Source organism: Hemitrygon akajei, unplaced genomic scaffold (assembly GCF_048418815.1).
Source record: "Hemitrygon akajei unplaced genomic scaffold, sHemAka1.3 Scf000140, whole genome shotgun sequence".
Lineage (NCBI taxonomy): Eukaryota > Metazoa > Chordata > Chondrichthyes > Myliobatiformes > Dasyatidae > Hemitrygon > Hemitrygon akajei.
The window spans coordinates 1,319,450-1,335,218 of NW_027332026.1; the positions used below are offsets into that span (position 1 = coordinate 1,319,450).

General features: G+C 44.8%; 1 protein-coding gene across 1 annotated transcript in view; it reads left to right on the forward strand.

Moving 5' to 3' along the window:
* The window catches only part of LOC140723850 (uncharacterized), a 29,235-nt gene extending 21,016 nt beyond the window's left edge, over positions 1-8,219 (forward strand). The window contains exon 2 of the mRNA XM_073038409.1: positions 4,087-8,219. Within this exon, the coding sequence (XP_072894510.1) occupies positions 4,479-5,936 (1,458 nt within the window). The 5' untranslated portion in view covers positions 4,087-4,478 and the 3' untranslated portion in view covers positions 5,937-8,219. The remainder of the gene's footprint in view (positions 1-4,086) is intronic.
* The last annotated feature ends 7,550 nt before the right edge of the window (positions 8,220-15,769 follow it).

Genomic DNA, 15,769 nt, shown 5'->3' on the forward strand with positions numbered 1-15,769 from the left:
ATCCACACGATCGATGCCTCTCATCATCTTGTACAACTCTATCAGGTCACCTCTCATCCTCCTTCGCTCCAAGGAGAAAAGGCCGAGTTCACTCAACCTGTTCTTATAAGGCATGCTCCCCAATCCTGGCAACATCCTTGTAAATCTCCTCTGCACCCTTTGTATGGCTTCAACATCCTTCCTGTAGTGAGGCGACCAGAACTGAGCACAGTACACCAAGTGGGGTCTGACCAGGGTGCTATATAGCTGCAACATTGCCTCTTGGCTCCCAAATTCAGTTCCATGATTGATGAAGGCCAATACACCATACACCTTCTTAACCACACAGTCAACCTGCGCAGCTGCTTTGAGTGTCCTATGGACTCCGACCCCAAGATCCCTCTGATCCTTCACACTGCCAAGGGTTTTACCATTAATACTATTTTCTGCCATCATATTTGACTTGCCAAAATAAACCACTTCACACTTCTCTGAGTTGAACTCCATCTGTCACTTCTCAGCCCAGTTTCGCATCCTATCAATGTCGCACTGTAACCTCTGACAGCCCTCCACACTATCCATAACACCTCCAACCTTTGTGTCATCAACAAACTTACTAACCCATCCCTCCACTTCCTCATCCAGGTTATTTATAAAAATCACAAAGAGTAGCGGTCCCAGAACAGATCCCCAAGGCTCTGCCTTGTGTCATTCATTGAAACAACATTGGCTGTCCTCCAATCCTTTTGTACATCCCCCCATCACCAAGGATAATTTAGTTATCTCTGCTAGGGATCCCGACAATTTCTGCACTTGCCTCCTGTAGGGTCCGAGGGAGCACCTTGTCATGCCCTGGAAATTTATCCACTCTCATCTGCCTCAGGGCAGCAAACATCTCCTGTTCTTTAATTTGTACAGGGACCAGGATTTTAATGCTGCTTTTCCAAACATACCCATAGACCCTGTGTCCATCTCCTGAGTAAATAGAGGTAAAAAAAATAAAGATCTTCTCCATCTGCTTTGGTTCCACACGTGGGTTGCCATTCCGGTCTTCCAGATTGCCTTGCAATCCTTCTGCTCTTACTCTATATCTGGAATCCCTGAGGATTATCCTCCATCTTTTCTGCGAGGGGAATCTCATGCCTTCTTTTAGCCATCCTGATTTATTTCTTATGTGTTCTCTTGCATTTCTTATACTCCGTAAGAACCTGTCTGCCTATCCCTGTTGTGCAACCCTATTTTGTCCTTCACCAGGGTCTCAAAATCTCTTGAAATCCAAGGTTCCCTACAGTTTCTATCTGTATCTTTTATTCTGACAAGCACATACCCACATTGTACTTTCAGAATTTCACTTTGAAGGCCTCCCACTTACCAAACACACCTTTGGCATAAAGCAGCCTGTCCCAGTCCACAGTTGCCAGATCCTAGTATCTTAATTCCAGGTGTTGATCCATGCCCTGAACACATCCGCCTTTCCTATCATGCTCCTTGCATTGAGATATACAGGGCTCAGCACATTCACTGCACCATGCTCAACGTTTTTTATTCCTGACCTTGTCTGAGGTCTGAACAACACCTGTCTCCACAACACCTCCACTATCTGTTCTGTTATTCAGGCATCCATTCCCCCTGAGACGTTAGTTTAACCCCCCCTTACCCCCACCCCCCACCATGCAGCTCTATCACCCCTTTGGGTTTCATCTCCCAGATCAATAAAAAGGAGGTGCATACCAGGTACAGGCAAATAGGAACAAATGGGGTACTTATGAAGTACAGTGAATTCAAGTGAACACTTATGAAGAAATAAAAGAAGGCAAAGAAAAAAGAGTTTGCCCCAGCAGAGAAGATGAAGGAGAATCCTCAGGGATTCTGCAGATATGTTCAGAGCAAAAAAATTGCAAGGGAAAAAATAAATACTCTGGAAGATCAGAATGGTAATCCATATGAAGAGACAAAATATATGGGGGATATTTTAAATATTATCTTTGCATCTGTATTTACTCAGGAGTTGGTCACAGAGTCTATAGAAGTGAGGCAAAGCAGCATCAACTTCATGGACCTTGTACAGTTTACAGAGGTGGAGGTGTTTGCCGTCTGAAGGTAAATTGCCATGGATAAATCCCCAGGGCCTGACAAGTTGTTACCTGGGACCCTGTGGAAGTCAAGTGCAGAAATTGTCAGGGCCCAAACACAGATATTTAAATCATCCTTAGTGACAGTTGAGGTACTGGAAGATTGGAGGACAACCAATGATGATCCGCTGTTCAAGAAAAGCTCTAAAAATAAACTAAGAAATTGTACTTTGGTGAGATTGACATCAGTAGGGGGAAAGTTATTGGAATGTGTGTGCAGGAACTGGATATGCAAGTATTTAGATAGATGTGGACTGATTAAGGACAGCCAGCATTGCTTTGTGCAAGGTAGGTCATGTCTAACCAATCTTACAGAGTCTCTCGAGGAAGTTATCAGGAAAGTTTATGAAGAAAAGGCGGTGGATGTTGTCTACATCGACTTTAGCAAAGCATTTGACAAAGCTTCATATGGGAGGTGGGTCAAGAAGGTTAAGTCACTCAACGTTCAAGATGGGATAGTAAATTGGATCTGACACTGTCTTTGGGAGAGGCTAGAGTGTGGTAGCAGATGATTGCCTCTCTGACTGGTGTGCCACAGGGATCAGTACTGGATCTAGTGTTGTTTGTCATCTATATCAGTAATCTGGATGTTAACATGGTCAGCTGGATCAGCAAATTTGTGGATGAAACCAAGATTGGGGTGTAGTGGACAATGAGGAAGACTACCATGGCTTGCTGATCTGGACCAGCTGGAAAAATGGGTTGAGAAATGGAAAATGGAATTTAATGCAGACGTGTGAGGTGTTTTACTTTGGTAGGACCTTCTTACACAGTGACTGGTCGGGCATGGAGGAGTGTTGTAGAGGAAAGGGATCTGGGAATACAGGTCTATATTTCACTGAAAGTGGTGTCACAGTTCGACAGGGACGGAAGGAAAGATTTTGGCACATTGACCTTCGTAAACCAAAGTACTGAGTACAGGAGATGGATGTTATGCTGACATTGTACAAGACATTGGTGAGACCTAGTTTGGAGTATTGTGTGCAGTTTTGGTCTCCAATCTACATGAAAGATGTAAAAGAGGTTGAAAAAGTTCAGAGAAAATTCGCAAAGATGTTGCCAGGTCTGGAGGAGATGGGTTAGAAGGAAAGATTGAACAGGGCAGGACTTTATTTCTTGGAATGGAGAAGATTAAGGGGAGATTTGATGGAGGTGTACCAACATTATGAAGGGTCTAGATAAGGTAAATGCAGGCTGGCTTTTACCACTGAGATGGTGTGGGACTACAACCAGAGGCCATGGGTTAAGGGTGAAAGGTGAAATGTTAAGGGGAACAAGAGGGGAAACTTCTTCCCGCAGACAGTTATCCAGGTGTGGAATGAGCAGCCAGCACAAGTGGTGCATGCGAGCTCAATTTCAGCATTTAAGAGTTTTGTATAGGTACCTGGATGTTAAGGGTATGGGAGTAGCCAGATTAAATAGTTCAACACAGACTAGATGGGCCAAAGGGCCTGTTTCTGTTGTACTTTTCCATGACTGTGACAAGAACATGAAATAATACTGATATTCATTCAATTCCTCTTAACTGCTGTGGAGACCAACCATTCATCTGGGCAGGGCATGTTAACATTGATTTAAAACTGGCACTTTACATTAACAGTACATGAAAGAAATTCTCAGCTGAACGTCAACAAAGGCTATTTCTGTGAGAGTGTTTCAGTTACTGTGGGGCCAGGCACCCATGCAGCTCAGTGGGAACAGGGAATAATACCAATGGAGAGAGTCAAACTGAGCCAGGTCACAGATTGGAGATGGCAGAAATGCCCGATTCTTGTAGAGACAGGAAGAGCATCAGAGAGATTGATGGTCATTCCAGATCCCATCACCGTGCCCAGTCGGAAGATGATTTTTCTCTCCAACTTGGGTGAAACTTCACTGTAACAGTGTGATACCAGATCACACCTTGACAACTCAAGTAATCTCATCTGAAATGTTGTCCTACACCCATTGATGGATTTTATAAATCTTTTTTCAGGTTAACAACAACAAGGAATTTATCTGTGGGAATCTTGAACACTGTTTTGCTGTCTCTGTCCATGTATTTAAGAAGTGGAGTGAGGGATTCACTCAATCATCCTTCCTGCTCAGACTGTGGGGAGGGATTCCCTCAATCATCTGACCGACTGGCACACCTGTCATTTTATACATGGGAGAGGCTGCTCACCTTTTCAGACTGTGGGGATTCAAGGTCATCTCATGAAGGTACATCAGCAAGTTCACACTGGGACAAGTCCATTCACCTGTTCTGTGGGTGAGAAGGGATTCAGTCAGTCATCCCACCCGTGGGCACACCAGTCAGTTCACACTGGGCAGAGGCTGGTCATCTGCTGAATTTGTGGGGAAGGATTCACTCGGTCATGTGACCTAATGACACACAAGCGAGTTCACACTGGGGAGCGGCCGTTCACCTGCTCAGGCTGTGGGAAGGGATTCATTTCCTCATCTCAACTGAAGGGACATCAACGAATTCACACTGGAGAGAGGCCGTTCACCTGCTCGGACTGTGGAAAGGGATTCATTTGGTCATCCCAACTGAAGGTACATCAGAGAGTTCACACTGGAGAGAGGCCATTCATCTGCTCAGTTTGTGATAAGGGATTCATTTTGTCATCTCACCTACTGAGACACCAGTCAGTTCACACTGGAGTGTGGCCATTCACCTGCTCGGTCTGTGGGAAAGGATTCACTTCGTCATGTCACCTACAGAAACACCAGTCAGTTCATTCTGGAGAGAGGCCATTTGCCTGCTCAGACTGTGGGAAGAGATTCACTCGGTCATCTGAACTGAAGGTACATCAGCGAGTTCACACCCGGGAGAGGCCGTTTGCCTGCTCAGACTGTGGGAAGGGATTCACTTTGTCATCTCAGCTACTGAGACACCAGTCAGTTCACACTGGGGAGTGGCCATTCATCTGCTCAGTCTGTGGGAAGGGATTCATTGAATCATCCTCCCTACAGGGACACCAGTCATTTCACACTGGGAAGTGGCGGTTCACCTGCTCAGACTGTGGGAAGGGATTCAATCGGTTATCTCACCTACTGCGACACCAGTCTGTTCACAGTGGGGAGAGGCCGTTCACCTGCTCAGAGTGTGGGAAAGGATTCAGTCAGTATTCCAACCTACAAGCACACTGGTCTGTTCACACTGGAGAGCGGGCATTCACCTGCTCAGACTGTGGGAAAGGATTCACTTCGTCATCTAAACTGAAGGTACATCAGCGAGTTCACACAGGGGAGAGGCCGTTCACCTGCTCAAACTGCGGGAAGGGATTCACACAGTTAGCTAGCCTACAAGTACACCAGTCAGTTCACACTGGAGAGAGGCCGTTCACCTGCTCAGAGTGTGGGAAGGGATTCACTCTGTCATCTCAACTGAAGGTACATCAGCGAGTTCACACCGGAGAGTGGCCATTCACCTGCTCCGACTGCGGGAAGGGATTCCCTCAGTCATGTCAACTGAAGGTACATCAGAGAATTCACACTGGAGTGAGGCCGTTCACCTGTTCAGACTGTGGGAAGGGATTCACTTTGTCATTTCAACTGAAGGTACATCAGAGAGTTCACACCGGAGAGAGGCCGTTCACCTGTTCAGACTGTGGAAAGGGATTCACTGAATCATCTCAACTGAAGGTACATCAGAGAGTTCACACTGGAGAGAGGCCGTTCACTTGCTCGGACTGTGGGAAGGGATTCTCTCTGTCATCTCGTCTACTGACACACCAGTCAGTTCACACCGGGGAGAGGCCGTTCACCTGCTCAGTGTGTGGGAAGGGATTCACTCGGTCCACCGACCTACAGAGACACCAGCGAGTTCACACCGGGTAGAGGCCGTTCACCTGCTGTGATTGTGGGAACCGAATCACTGAGTCAACTAACCTTGTGTAACTCTCGCTTCGGCTAGCAGCTTATTATAGGGGGTGATAGCCCTACAGGCCGGCCAAAAAGAAATCTCGTTTGGGTGGATGCTGTGTGATGTATCCCCTGTTACAGATCAGTACCCCGAAATAACAAACAATACACAATATGTGATTAAACAATTGAGCTTTAGAATGCTTACTTTGACTATAGGGTTAGTTGAGAAAATAAAGAAAGATAAAGGTCCCACTCTCTCCATTCACGTCTTCACATCTCTCCGTAGAAAAAGAGCACGAAAATCTCTCTTCCAGATTCACAAGAAAGAACATTTCTGTCATTGGATAGCCCTGCACTCCAAAACCCTGTTATCTCTCGTTGTAACCTAAACATTGCTGTTACAGAGAAACCATTACCTCAACAGTGAAACATCACAGAGAGGCCATTATGTGAGCAGTGAAACCTTACAGCATGTTACACATATGACATTCTCGCAGGTTCACACTGGGAGAAGGTTTCAATAAGCTGCATGCTGGATATTTGTCCATCACCGTTGCTGAATGCAATTTCGAGAGTGACTGTCGGTGCTGAACTCTGCAATTATTGCTGCTGCTCACCACACCCAGTTCTGCACCCTGGTCACTGGGCATATTCACCTTTAATGGTACTGGAGTTTGATATTCTGCAGAAGTGACAAATAAATCAATTCTATTTTGAACTTTTTCTTTGGTACTTAGTGAGTTCATAACACAACTAGTGTACAGTAGAGAGTCAGCTCAGGCCAGCTGGACCCTGCCAGGGATTCTGTTCCACGATAGGCCTTTTGAATCCTCCCCTTTTTTTCCCTTCCCGCTCCCCCTGTGGGATAGGTTCCAGTCACCACTCTGTGGGTGAAGAGGTTTCCCTTAAATTTTCTGTAGACTGAAGAAGTCAAACTGACTGCAGTTCTGTCTGAGATGTTCTTTGACTGTCAAATCTCTGGGCTGAGGAAGAATGACATTGGGAGCTAATCCCCTTATTCAGGGATCATTTCCACATTATGAGTCATTTTCGCTGCTTCTAAAGGGTTGTTAGAAAGCACCACTGTCCTCTAAACACTGAAAGCAGAATGGGAAACCATTACTTGGATGTTCAACGGAGCAGGGTCAGATACCAGAGGCGGGTCAGCACAGGGCAGAGTTTGGGGCTCTGGTCGTTGGTCTGGGTAAGAACGTATGATGAGGAGAAGGGAATCAGCAGCAGGGCGTGACAACGAATGACAGACTAGCAACATTTGGATGATAATTGGCAGAGAAAATAATTCGCTTGTCTGACTGATGACACAAACAATGCCTGTAGTGAGGTGCCCCATTGGTCGAGGCACCTGTGTGTGTTGAGAATGGTTATTTCCATTGAGGGAGTTGTCCCTGCTTGTTTATCCTGTTATGTTATATCTGGATGTTTATTTTAGATTATCCTATCTGCAATGATGTATTGATTATCATATTAATTGCGAGATTCTGTCCCTAACTGGATCAGGCTTGAATTTATGGTGCCTTAATGAAGTTGCTGTGGTCATTCATGAGTTTGTATTTTAAAGCAAGATTTTGGTGAATGATATTTGCCACTTGATTGTACCTGCATAAGTAATCAGATTCAGTTAAACTGCTGCAGAATCCCAGAATGTGTTGGATTGTGTCTGGTTTCTCTGCATTTTCTGCTTGTATTGCCTTGTTTGTTTGTATTGTATGTATTTTTTCTTTTTTTTTTCTTTTTCTTAATCATCTTGTCCTTTATTTCTGCAAGGAACCCCTATTTTTCCAGGAAGATGTCTCCAACTCTCAGTTAGGGGCTCGATGCTTCCTTGTCACCATCTAGTCTGCTCATATCATTGGGATGTCTCCCATGGAGGGTCATACTCATTGCACTGGTTAATGCTTTTTTCCCTATAAATGATTTATTTTTCTGAGTTAGCCTCTCATTTAAGTTTTCTGGTCTGTATTTCTTATCACAATTGCATTTACACACATGGAGCGTTCAATAATGTTTATTTTTGATAAAAAATATATACTTAAAAGTTGTATCTGACTGTTGTGTGATTTTTTTTCATGTGTGTTATTCCTCTTCCTCCTCCTGTCCAAGGTAATGTCAGTCTAAGTGGGTTTGAGTGTAAATAGTCTTTTCTAAACTTGTCATTTCAGTTCTTATTTATCTTTGTAAATTTTACTGATTGAAATGGGACCAAGGTATCTTCATTAAAAAAAGTCACTGTCAGTATTGATGAAAGTGTTTATTGCCTTTATTGTTTTTGTTAACTATTGAGCTCTGCTTGGCAGGTAGTGAGATTCTGTGGCTCTGTTGGTAATAAGTAAAATCATTAGAAAGACGTGGCATAGGGTTGGAATGTGTAGCATCTCTGTGGGTAGAATTAGAGAACAGCAAATGTAATAAAAATTCCCTGATGGGAATTGTACAGAGACCTCCTAACAGTAGTAAGTATGTGGTCCACAAGTTACAATGGGAGATAGAAAATGCTTGTCAAAAGGGCAATGTTGCAGTAGTCATGGGGGATTGTCATGCAGGTGATTGGGAAAATTAGGATGGTGTTTTGGTCTGAAGAGGAGTAATTCCTAGATGCCTACAAGATGCTTTTATAAAGCAGCTCATGTTTGAGACAACTTGGGGATCAACTATTCTGGATTGGGTATTGTAATGAACTGGAATTAATTAGGTCACTTAAGTTCAAAGAACCCTGAGGGGCAAGTAATTTTAATATGATCAAATTCACCCGACATTAGAGAAGGAGAAACTAAATTTGGATGTGGAATACAGAGAATTAGAGAGGCATGAGAGAAAAATTGGTCAAAATTGATTTGAAAGGAACACGGTGAAAACAGAGCAACAATGGCTGGAATTTCTGGAAGCAATTTGGAAGGCACAGGATATATACATCACAAAGCGGAGTTAGTATTCTAAAGGTAAGGTGACAGAACTGTGGCTGATGAGAGAAACCAAACACAACATGAAAACCACAGACAGGGCATGGAGCTAAAATGACTGGGAAGTTAGAGGATTGGGAAGCTTTTAAAAACAAACAGCATGCAACTAAAATAATTAAGAAGGAAAAGATGGAATACATAGTTGAGCTGGCCAGTAATATTAAAGAGGATACAAAATTTTTCTTCAGGTAGATATAGCATAAAAGAGAGGTGGAAGTGGATATCGGACCACTGAAAAATGATGCTGGAGAGGTAGTAATGGGGTGAGGGTGCAAGGTGATGAACTGAATAAGTCTTGTACATCACTCTTAGCTGTCAAAAAACTGTCAGGAATATGGAATACACAGATGTTAGTGGTCAGAATGTGTAAAGTTACGTTACTCGGGAGAAGGTTCTTGGGAAACAGATAGTCTGAAGGTAAGTAGGTCACCTGAACCAGATGGTGTACACCCCAGAGATCTGAAAGAGGTGGCTGAAGAGATGTGGAGGCAGTAGCAATGATCTTTTGAGAATCGTGAAAGAAATTATATCCTAAGTAGTTTTTTTTTCCCTTCACTACTCCCCCTCTCCCGGTTTCACCTATCACCTACCACTTCTTCCACCCCTTTCACCCCAACACTTCTTCCTCTGACTTTTTTCCTCCAGTCCTGATGAAGGGTCTTGGCCCGAAACGTCGTCTGTTTACTATTTCCCATATATGCTGCTTGGCCTCCGAGGTTCCACCAACATTTTAGACAATAGACAATAGATGCAGGAGTAGGCCATTCGGCCCTTTGAGCCAGCACTGCCATCCAATGCCATTGTGATCATCCACAATCAGTACCCCGTTCCTGTCTTCTCCTCATATCCCTTGACTCCGCTATCTTTAAGTGCTCTATCTAACTCTTTCTTGATAGCATCCAGAGAATTGGCCTCCACTGCCTTCTGAGGCAGAGCATTCCATAGAACCACAACTCCCCGAGTGAAAAACTTTTTCCTGAACTCCATTCTAAATTGCCTACCCCTTATTCTTAAACTGTGTCCTCTGGTTCTGGACTCCCCCCAACATCAGGAACATGTTTCCTGCCTCCAGTGTGTCCAATCCCTTACATCAACGATTTAGATGAAGGCATTGAGAATAACATCAGCAAATTTGCTGATGATACTAAGCTGGGTGGCAGTGTGACATGTGATGAGGATGTTAGGAGAATTCAGGGTGACTTGGATAGGCTGGGTGAGTGGGCAGATACTTGGCAGATGGCGTTTAATGTGAATAAGTGTGAGGTTATCCACTTTGGGAGTAAGAACAGGAAGGCAGATTATTATCTGAACAGTGTAAAGTTAGGTAAGGGAGAAATACAAAGAGATCTAGGAGTCCTTGTTCATCAGTCACTGAAGGTGAATGAGCAAGTGCAGCAGGCAGTGAAGAAGGCTAATGGAAAGTTGGTCTTTATTACAAAGGGAATTGAGTACAAGAGCAAGGAAATCCTCTTGCATTTGTACAGGGCCCTGGTGAGACCACACCTGGAGTATTGTGTACAGTTTTGGTCTCCAGGGTTAAGGAAGGACATCCTGGCTGTAGAGGAAGTGCAGCGTAGATTCACGAGGTTAATTCCTGGGATGTCTGGACTGTCTTACGCAGAGAGGTTAGAGAGACTGGGCTTGTACATGCTGGAATTAAGGAGATTGAGAGGGGATCTGATTGAAACATATAAGATTATTAAGGGATTGGACAAGATAGTGGCAAGAAATATGTTCCAGATGCTGGGAGAGTCCAGTACCAGAGGGTATGTTTTGAGAATAAGGGGTAGGTCATTTAGGACAGAGTTAAGGAAAAACTTCCTCTCCCAGAGAGTTGTGGGGGTCTGGAATGCACTGCCTCGGAAGGTAGTGGAGGCCAATTCTCTGGATGCTTTCAAGAAGGAGCTAGATAGATATCTTATAGATAGGGGAATCAAGGGATATGGGGACAAGGCAGGAACCAGGTGTTGATAGTAGATGATCAGCCATGATCTGAAAATGGTGGTGCAGGCTCGAAAGGCCGAATGGTCTACTACTGCACCTATTGTCTATTGTCTAATCTTATATGTTTCTATCTGATCCCCTCTCAACCTTTAAATTCCAGTGTACGCAAGCCCAGTCGCTCCAATCTTTCAACGTATGACAGTCACGCCATCCCGGGAATCAACCTCATGAACCTGCGCTGCACTCCCTCAATAGCAAGAATGTCCTTTCTAAAATTTGGAGACCAAAACTGAACACAATACTCCAGGTGTAGTCTCACCAGGGCCCTGTACATCTGCAGAAGGACCTCTTTGCTCCTACACTCAACAACCGTTGTTATGAAGGCCAACATGCCATTAGCTTTCTTCACTGCCTGCTGTACCTGTATGCTTACTTTCAGTGACTGATACCTAGGTCTTGTTGTACTTCCCCTTTTACTAATTTGACACCATTCAGATAGTAATCTGCCTTCCTGTTCTTGCCACCAAAGTGGATAACCTCACATTTATCCACATTAAACTGCATCTGCCATGCATCTGCCCACTCACCCAACCTGTCCATGTCAGGAGCGGACATGAAATGGACCCAAATGCAGGACGCAGGCTATGAAGTACTAGGGGTAGGACAGGATGGGGATGCCATGGCACGCATGGGGTAATGCAGGCAGGGCTGGATCCCGGAGGTCAGGCGAGGCAGGGGGATCCCAGAGTTTTTGGCAGGCGGGAGGATCCCAGAGTTCAGGCAGGGCAGGAAGATCCCAGAGTTCAGGCGGGGCAGGAGGATCCCAGAGTTCAGGCGGGGCAGGAGGATCCTAGAGTTCAGGCAGGCAGAAGAGACCTCAGGGCAGGCCACATAGATCCCGGGCAGGGCCGCCTCCCAGGCGGAAACACGGAGGCCTGGGCAAGGCGCGGGGCACAAGCCATCAGAGGTGAAGGCTAGGAAGGGACTGAACTACCTGTAGGTCAACGGCAACGGCCTGGCTTACCTAACGGGAGCAACAGACAGGAAGGGACAGAACCCCCAGAGGGATAACGGCGATGGCCTGGCCTAACCGATGGGGGTAAGGGCTGAAATGGTTGCCTCAAGAGGACAAAGGTTTAAGGTGCTGGGGAGCTAGTACCGAGGAGATGTCAGGGGTACGTTTTTCACTCAGAGAGTGGTGAGTGCGTAGAATGGGCTGCCGGCAACGGTGGTGGAGGCGGATACGATAGGGTCTTATGAGAGAATTTTGGATAGGTACATGGAGCTTAGAAAAATAGAGGGCTATGGATAAGCCGAGCAATTTCTAAGGCTGGGACATGTTTGGCACAACTTTGTGGGCCGAAAGGGCTGTAATGTTCTGTAGGTTTCCTATGTTTCTATGTTTTAAAAGCAGAACATTGATCTCAGAGTATAGTCTGCGTCTACTACCCGTTAATTTGAACATTGCATGTGACACCCACCTTCTAAATTCATGTACAATGTTTATCTATGTCATCTGATGGGCATTGACATTGTTGAAACACTTCTACGAACAGAGATTCTTACAAGCTAATTGATGCATCATCGGTCTCTCCACACGATAATGAAAAGTTGTAATTTGCTTTTCAGTGAAAGATCTGAATAGGAACAGTGGTTAAAGATGTCTGCTTGATATCTTTTGATTTTACTTTGAAGGGATTAGCATTTGTTGGAGTATGGTTTTGTTGTCTTGTAGTTCGCATTGTTTTTCAACCGAAATGACAACTTTGATATCGAATTCCATCTGATTTTTTAAAAATTTTATGTTTTCTTGATCTTTATGTTGGACGATGCAACATTGAACGTCCGTAACCATTAAAGGTTAACGCTTTCTGAAACCAACCTCCGTCCAATTGAACGCCCTCCCAAACTTTGCCCACACCCCGGGCTCTATTTGCACCTGTTATGGTAACAAAAACGTTCACGAAAATGAACGAGATAAATTAATCGATAAAGGAATGTAATTCATTTCCAGAGTTTGAATGTCATAATTTATTCATTCCACCTGTGAGTATTAAGCATAATAAAGAATATCTTTTACAAGTTATATAAGAAAAGGATAAACATCAACTTAAGTAGTTTCTGACCAAACACGGAGGTCCAATCAGCGGATTCCAGAGGTGCGATCAGCCTTGGGAGCAGAGGACATTGAGGAGATGATTCTCAGGGCGGCGAATCTGGTATAAAAAGGGAGTTTTGTGGGCATTCCAGAGACCCAGTCAGTGTTGGAACAGAGCTCTTTGAATTAAATAAAAGTATGGAATGGGCAAGCGTGATGGCATTGTCTTGTGTAGGCCCCCGGTGAGACTAGGGGCTTCATACTTTGTCTCATGAGGCGTGGATGAAATGAAACAGAAGCCAAAGAAATACATTAGAGAACTTGGTCGTGGTTGCCCATTGTACAAAGCAGGCAGGATGGTAGTGGAATGCTCCTCCTGTAGGATGTGGAAAATCATGGAACCTCAGGATCTCCCCGATGACTACACACGCGAGAAGAGCAGCCAACTCCAGCTCATGAAATACCGCATTAAGAATCTGGAGCTGGTGTTGGGTGAGCTTAGGACCATCCGGGAGACAGAGCATTTAATAGATAGAACTATTGGGCAGGTGGTTACACCCAGAGGGCAGAATTCGGGCAATCGATGTATGAACACCGAGAGAGGTAAAGGAAGAAGTGAGTAAGTGCAGGGTCTTTCTGTAGCCGTTTCCCTCAGCAACATGTAAACCCCTTCGGATACTGCTGAGGGCGATGACATAGCTGGGCACTGTGGTCGGCTCTGGACTAGTGTGTTACCTCCAGGATGTCTCCGGACGTTTGCAGAATGTTCTTGAAAATGAGCCAGAGGCCGCGGTACATGTTGGTACCAATGACATAGACAGGAGAGAGGTAGAGGCCTGGGCAGTAAGTTTAGAGAGTTAGGAGGGAGGCTGAAGAGCAGGTCCTCCAAGGTGGTAATTTCCGGATTAAACCCGGTGCCAGGAGCTGGGGAAGGTCACACAGGAATAGAGGCAGATGAATACGTGACTGAGGAGATGGTGCAGGGTTTCATATTCTCAGATCATTGGATTCCTCTCTGGGAAAGGAGTGGCCTTTACAAGTGTGACGCGAGGCATGTGAACTGGAAGGGAATCAATATCCTGGAAGGGAAGTTTGCTGACGCTGAATTGAAGAGGCAGAGGATGGGTCGGTTGCCGCACAAGGAATGACAGGTAATGAAGCACTGAGCCCGATGGTTGGAAATGTGACTATTTTAATGCAGGTCGAACCATAAACAGGGCAGGGCGGATGAACCTGGATCAATACGTTAAACTATGATATTTTGGCCATTACCAAATGTTGGATCTCTCGGGGCAGGAATGACTGTTGAGTGTTCCGGGAGTCAGATGTTTCAAAAGGGGCAGGGAGGGAGGAGAGGAGGCGGGACAGTGGTACTACTAATCAGGGCTATTCTCACGGCTGTAGAAAAGGTGGAAGTCATGAAGGAACTGTACACTGAGTCACTGTGAATGGAAGTCAGAAACAGGAATGGGAAAATAGCACTACTAGTTGTTTTTGTAGTTAACACCCCAACCCCGCAATCGTAACAGAAGCATTGAGGAACGGATGGGGAGGCAGATTCTGGAACGCTGCAATAATAATTGGGTTGTTGTGATGGGTGATCTTAACTTTCATAATATTGACAGTCATCTCCTTAGAGCAAGCAGTTTTGATGTAATGGAGTTTGCTAAGAGTATTCCGAAAGGTTTCCTGACACGATATGTAGGTAAACCAATTACAGGAGGGACTGTATCTGATCTGGTATTGGAAAATTAACGTCGTCTCGGTGGAAGAGCATTTTGGAGGTACTGATCGCAACTATATCTCCTTTACCATGGTGCATGAGCGAAATAGAAGCAGACAATTTGCGAAAACATTTAATTGGATTAGCGGGCGAAACATGATGTCATTAGACAAGATCATGGGAACATAAATTGGGAGCAGATGTTCTCAGGGAATTTCATGGCAGAAATGTGACAAATATTGAGGAATCATTTACATTGCGTTCTGCAATTGGTATCTTCCACCGAGGCAGGAAAGGATAATAGTGTAAAAGAGCCATAGCGTACAAAAGTTGTAGAAAATCTATTTAAGAAGAGAAGAAATGCTTCTGAAAGTTTCAAGAAGCTAGGTACTGTTTGAACTCTAGAAAATTATAAGGGTGCCAGGAAGGAACCCAAAAATGAAATTAGAAGAGCTAGAAGGAGCCACGAGAAGGCCTTGGCGAGCAGGATTAAGGAAAACCCTAGGCATTCTACAAGTATGTGAGGAGCAAGTCGATGAGCCTTGTGAGTATAGGACCAATCAGGAGCGAAAGTGGAAACATGCGCATGGAGCTGGAGGATCTAGCAGAGGCCCTTTAAGAATACTTTGCTTCAGTAGTTACCAGTGAAAACGACCTTGGCACTTGTGGGGAGGACTTACAGCGGACTGAAACGCTTGAGTGTATAAACATTAGGAAAGAGGATGCACTAGAAATTTTGAAGCTATTAAGTTAGATGAGTCGCTGGGACCGGATGAGTTGTACACCAGGCTACTGTGGGAACCGAGGGAGGGATTGCTGAGACACTGGCGATGATTTATCGTCAGCAGGAACGGGAGAGGAGCCATTGGATTGAAAGGTCGCAAACGTTGTTCATGCGTTCAAGAAAGAGAGAAGAGATCAGAAATTGTAGATCAACGAGTCTTGCTTCAGTGGTGGGCAAGTTATTAAAGAAGATACTGAAAGGCAGGATTTATGAGTATCTGGAGAGACATAATGTGCTTTAGCATCGTCAGCATAGCCTTTTCAAGGCCGGGTGCCTAAT